Source organism: Trichomycterus rosablanca, chromosome 4, assembly GCF_030014385.1.
Source record: "Trichomycterus rosablanca isolate fTriRos1 chromosome 4, fTriRos1.hap1, whole genome shotgun sequence".
NCBI classification, from domain to species: domain Eukaryota; kingdom Metazoa; phylum Chordata; class Actinopteri; order Siluriformes; family Trichomycteridae; genus Trichomycterus; species Trichomycterus rosablanca.
This window is the reverse complement of record NC_085991.1, coordinates 25,623,700-25,629,856: the sequence shown is the minus strand read 5'-3', so window position 1 is coordinate 25,629,856 and position 6,157 is coordinate 25,623,700. Positions and strand designations below refer to the sequence as shown.

The 6,157-nt window shown below is 39.7% G+C and overlaps 1 protein-coding gene across 1 annotated transcript; it reads left to right on the top strand.

Annotated features, from left to right (window-relative positions):
- The first annotated feature begins 1,189 nt into the window (after positions 1 to 1,189).
- Positions 1,190 to 4,905, top strand: cd248a (CD248 molecule, endosialin a). Its single transcript, XM_062993123.1, has one exon. It carries the CDS (start codon positions 1,353 to 1,355, stop codon positions 3,480 to 3,482), a length of 2,130 nt encoding a protein of 709 aa, XP_062849193.1. The 5' UTR covers positions 1,190 to 1,352; the 3' UTR covers positions 3,483 to 4,905.
- Positions 4,906 to 6,157: the final 1,252 nt, after the last annotated feature.

The following is a 6,157-nucleotide window of genomic DNA, read 5'->3' as shown; positions in this document are numbered from 1 at the left end:
TGAAGTAAGACGTTGTCAAAGTGCGAATATGAGACGAATCTGCATTTGTCTGAAATAACTGTCAAATCCACTCTGAAAGCTCCACATGTATCTGTGTTTAGCTGGATTTTTCTTCTGTTTCACTTTTAAACTTGAGTTATAGTTCGGGTACTGAGAAATTGTAAGAATCAGCTTATCGTTAAAAAAAAGCTAAATGTGACTTAATGTATTAAAATTATGACATAGAAACACTAAACTTCTCTTAATTATTACTGCTCATAAATTCTCTCCACTAATGAAATTCCTCGCTCGTTTTAAGTCGTCACGTTAAGCTTTGTGTAACAGTTATTTATTTTTAACTGTTTTTCAATTGTATTTTAGTGTTTTTATATTATATTTGTGTTGTTGAAAAAATACCTTGAAACTCAACGCCTTTTAAACTCGACACCACTCCCAGAACCAACTGAAGTTGAGTTTCAAAGTACCACTGTATGTTGGCTAGGGTGCCAATTCATGACAGCCATCACACACTTACACATACAATTACTCAGTCACTGCTAAGGTTTTGATGTGCTTCTTTAGAAGTCTGGAACACATCGGAAAGTGCATAGCTTCCACTGTGCATCAATAGAATAGATTTTTAGCTGTCAAAGTTCAGGTGGTGATCAGCCAGGAGTAAAAGAATAACTTTTGTAAAAAAAAAAGGCTCAAGCAGAAGTAGTTCCAAAACAGACATGACAACTGGAGGTGAGATTTAAACCTATTCACACTAACTCTTAGACAGAACATTCAAAATTAAAAAAGTTGAGACATAAGACAAGCTTATGTACTGTTTTTTATTTCAGTTTCATTTCTACAATTTATGAAATGATGGAATAAAATTAAATTGTTGCTTCATTGAGCTACATTGAGATCTTTGTGAGGAATAGGTGAAAGGAGGATGGACTAGTGGCAGGAACCCAAATTTTTTCCGTAAGCGAACTTATGAGAACCATACGGCACAGTTTTAAAGAGGAAGGCTGCTACACCTCCCCCAGATTTCAACACACACACACACACACACACACATATCCCTCCCCCATCTCTCCGTCCTCTAAAAACATACAAATCTTTTTTTTTTTTGTAATTCTTTCATTGCTCCTGCCTCCTGATTCCCTCCCCTCTAGAAAGTCAGAGTACAGACTGCAAATCCTCAGTCCAGGCACAAACTTCTAGGAGGGTTGAGAAAGTCACTGTGGATTGAGAGGTTTTGATGAAGAGAGATCCAGAAAATGTAGAATTGGGGAGTGGGAAGTGATCGAGCTAGTAAGAGACAACAGAGAAAACAATCATAGATAGAAAGAAAGAGACCGGCAGAGTGAGCGTGAAGAAGAATGGGCTCTCCTGTGCTATGGGTGACTCTGCTTTATGGACTGTTGCATCCCTTCAGCGTCCAGACTCAGGAAATGATCGAGGATCAAGATGCCTTGTGCAACGAGAACAGCTGTTTAGTTATCTACATGCAGCCTAAGACTTTTCTGGATGCCTGGCGCAGCTGCAAGAACCAGGGTGGCAATCTTGTCACCATCAAGAGTCAAGAGGAGGCAGGCATGGTGGAGACTCTCTTTTCTAATATGGAACTGACGGAAGGTAGCAGTGTTTTTGTATGGATTGGTTTGCAAAGGCAACCCCGCAAATGCTCTGCTAGCCGCCCTATGCGGGGCTTCTCCTGGGTTACGGGGGAACAAGATACTCAATACACTAACTGGCAGCAAGAGGACTCGCCAAACACGTGTCCTCTGTTACGCTGTGTTGGAATAGGTTATAGCAGGGTCGCTCAGAAAAGCCAAGACAATTTCAAGTGGCAAGACGGACCCTGTTCAGTCCCTGTGGATGGCTACGTGTGCAGGTACACTTTCCCTGGCATGTGTCAAGAGGTTCCAAATGAAGGATTTGGAAATGCACTATACACGACTCCATTTCACCTAGTCACTTCCTTTTTGAGCCACATCCCATTTGGATCAGTAGCAACTGTACCCTGTCTTACCACTGTTGACCAGACTTTACTGTGTACCCAAAGGGAGGATGGTACCGTGGGTTGGAATGCAGAGCCTCCTTACTGCACTGACGCCTCCAAAACAAGCTGGTGCGATAAAGATAACGGCGGCTGTCATCACTACTGCATAGACGATGAAGAGCATTATTCCTGTGACTGTAATGAAGGCTTTCTCCTGGCTGAAGATGGATTAAGCTGCATTCAAATCGACCCTTGCCAGGGGTCGCCATGTGAATTTGAGTGTCTGACAGTAATGGACAGCTACCGCTGTGCCTGCCCAGAGGGCTACATGCTGGCACCAGATGAAAAAGGCTGTCTGGATGTTGACGAGTGCCTGCAGAGTCCATGTGAACACATTTGCGTGAATGCACCAGGTACGTTTGAGTGTCGCTGTCGCGATGGCTATAGGCAAGATGAAGAGGGAGCTTGTGAGGATGTAGATGAGTGTGCAGAGTCTCCTTGTGAACATGCTTGTGAAAATGTCATGGGTTCACACGTTTGTCACTGCCACATTGGCTTTGCTCCTCTGCCAGAGGATCCGACACGCTGCCACGATGTTGATGAATGTCAAATCGAGGGAACCTGTGAGCAGATGTGCATTAATTACAATGGTGGATTCGAGTGCTACTGTGAGGAAGGTTATACACTCCAAACTGACAATTATTCTTGTAGACTGTCTAATGAGGACCTGCAGTCTCCAACGGTTACTGACTCTATTCCACTGACCACACATTTTCCCTACCGCATGACGGAACCTCATGATCTAGTGTACCTGCGTCCACAGGAGACGGAATCTCTGGATTGGCTTACCGAGCCTCCTAATATTCAAGTGATTCCAACAGACCTGCTCTGGCTCACTAGTGCTACCCAGAGGGTCTCTGAGACCACTCCCCCAACAGAAAGCTCCACTGGCACTGTTAAAATTGAATTGGATGACTTTGGATCACAAACATCTACTGTTGAAGAGTCTTTATCTTTCACCACGTCAACACCACTGCCCGACTATTATGAGGATGAAAGTACCACAGAGCTCACAGAGCTCACAGAGCCCCCAACCACTACTGTAGCAGATGAGGCTGGAAATGTAATGGGGTTCAGCCCAACCACTAAAGACATTTACGTTTATGACAACGCACCAAGCTCTTTGACTTTCAGTGAAGATTATGTCCATGAATCAACCACCTTTTACACAGATTTACAAACCATCACACAGTTCCTTCTATCAACTCAAGGATCTGAGGATTACAAAAGTGACGAGGCGATGCAGGGTAACAGCTGGCTGCTGGTTGGATTGTTGGTACCGCTCTGCATATTTATTGCGATAATGGTAGCATTAGGTATCGTCTACTGTATTCGGTGTACATCTAAGCCACAAAACAAGAACACCACTGAGTGCTACCACTGGATTGCTGGTGCTGGGGACAAAGCTGCTGCCGATATGCCAGGTGGTGGTGTAACCAAAGTTTAATAAAATTTTAAACAGCATAGATTCAGTATGAACTGTTGGGCCAAAGGAATTAGATGAACTCATTTATTATTTGTGGATATTTATGTGGAATATCTATCAGGGATAAGATGCACATGAAAAGTGAAAAATCCCTAACACTGTTTCTCTGCTGTACTTTGAGAATCAAAATTGCTTATCCTGATCACCCTGCCAGTAAACTTATTGCCTAATTATTGCAATGTGCAGCCACAAAGACTGTGAAAAGAGACTTTGACCCTTTTACTTATTTATTTTTTGGCTGAAGAATTATTGCATTAGAAATGGTTGCTTTTGATAAACGACAGCATTACAGAATTGTTATTTTTATGTTTTTGCATTGGCCTGATGCCATTGAGCTTGACTGTTTTAGCCTTCTGAACCAGATCTCACAGATAACATATTCATTCCACACCCACATTTTTTTTACTGTCATTTATAATCATCAGGTGTTATTGTACAGAAATGAGTTAAGTAGCAACATTCATGAAGAAATACTGTTACTTTAAGAAGTTCTTACTTGTATGTTCTTGCACTTAAGCATCTAGTGCAAAAACTACTTAGTAGTGTTGATTGTTTCACAGAATTAAAAAATAAAGAAAAAAAACATTGTAAATACATGGTGAAAATGATTGAATGTAGCACAATAACATTCTTCTTTGTAAAAGTCTCTTCTCATTAGCTGGGCAATATCAACAAATGTTAGGAGTAGTACTAGAATTTGGGTAAAATCAGCATATACATGAAATTACCAGATTTCTTAAGCAAAGTAAATAAAAAGTCCGTATTGTTAAAGTTGTGAAATCTCTGCTTTCCAACCATCTGTTTATTAAAATTGTTTTTATATAAAATAAGTCAGGCTACATAATGGATAGATTCAGTATTGAAAAGATAAACTAATCATTTAAGACACCTTCTGTTATGTCAGTTGTAACTGTAATTCACAAATTTTGCAGATTAATTATTTTTACATGCTTAATCCTAAATGACCTACCCTGTTCTCTCGACATTAAGAATAATATAACTTTATTCTAGACCCTTGACAGTGCACAACCTGCCTATTAGAATGACATTTTACATTCATTCAGTCATGTATACAATTTTGGTTGCACGTGGCTGAACGTAGTCAAGTAAAAATATAGTTTTGTATTTCTAAATTTATGCAACAAAATTATTTACTACCTACTGTTAATGTGTAGTAATGGTTTGAAAAAAAATTACAGACAGGTTAGGTTTTAATATTGTAGGGTTTAAAGTCACATGCAGTTTTAATTGTGGTCACACACACATATACACAGATCTGTACATACAGATAACTGCATTTCATGAATTAATTCTACAGATACTAACGATATGAAAGTGTTATAATTTGTAAATATTTTGGACCAATTCATTGCATCTTGCAGTTTCTACCCATTAAAGTGTGATTCCACTTTGAAAATTATTTGATTTTGACTTATGTATTTGTATTATGTTTTATAGAATTTGCAATTGTCTGCATTTTGTTTAAATCTGTGGCACAGGTTATTTTGGTATAACAGCAGCACAGGTTATTTTGTTATAACAGTACCACAGGCTATTTTTGTAGAACAGTACCACAGGTTATTTTGTTATAACAGTACCACAGGTTATTTTTGTAGAACAGTACCACAGGTTATTTGGGTATAATAGCGGCACAGGTTATTTTTGTATAACAGCGGCACAGGTTATTTGGGCATAATAGTGGCACAGGTTATTTTGTTATAACAGTAGCACAGGTTATTTTTGTATAACAGCGGCACAGGTTATTTTAGTGTAACAGTGGCACAGGTTATTTTGATATAACAGTGGCACAGGTTATTTTTGTATAATACCTGGACAGGTCATTTTGGTATAACAGCGGCACAGGTTATTTTAGTGTAACAGTGGCACAGGTTATTTTGATATAACAGTGGCACAGGTTATTTTTGTATAATACCGGGACAGGTCATTTTGGTATAACAGCGGCACAGGTTATTTTAGTGTAACAGTGGCACAGGTTATTTTAGTGTAACAGTGGCACAGGTTATTTTAGTGTAACAGTGGCACAGGTTATTTTGATATAACAGTGGCACAGGTTATTTTTGTATAATACCGGGACAGGTCATTTTGGTATAACAGCGGCACAGGTTGTTTTGGTGTCCAGTAGCTCAAGTGCCCTCTTTAAATCTTGTGGCTATTTTAACTGACTTTAGTTCACTTTAGTTCTAATTGAACTGATTTGGATATAGAGAGGGTAGCACTGTCGCCTTACATCAGGAAGGTCCTGGGTTTGATTCCCAGTTGGAGCAGTTCAGGTCCTTTCTGTGTGGAGTTTGCATGTTCTCCCTGTGTCTGTGTGGGTTTCCTCTGGGAGCTCTGGTTTCCTCCCACAGTCCAAAGACATTAAGTTTTATTGATCCCAATAAAAACTACATAAAATAACGAACTTTTATCAATGTTAGGGACAAAAATCCTAGCTGGTAACCTATGGTCAGAGAAAAATGTGCCCCAAATAATTGCTATAAATTAAAAGCTGCATGGACAACACTGTCCAGAGTCAAGCAGGCCTAACATGACCATGGGCTTAGAAACTGAAATGCAGGAATGAGGCCACTGCTTCTGCTTTTCCTTTGTCTGCCGTGATCATTAACATGCTTCAG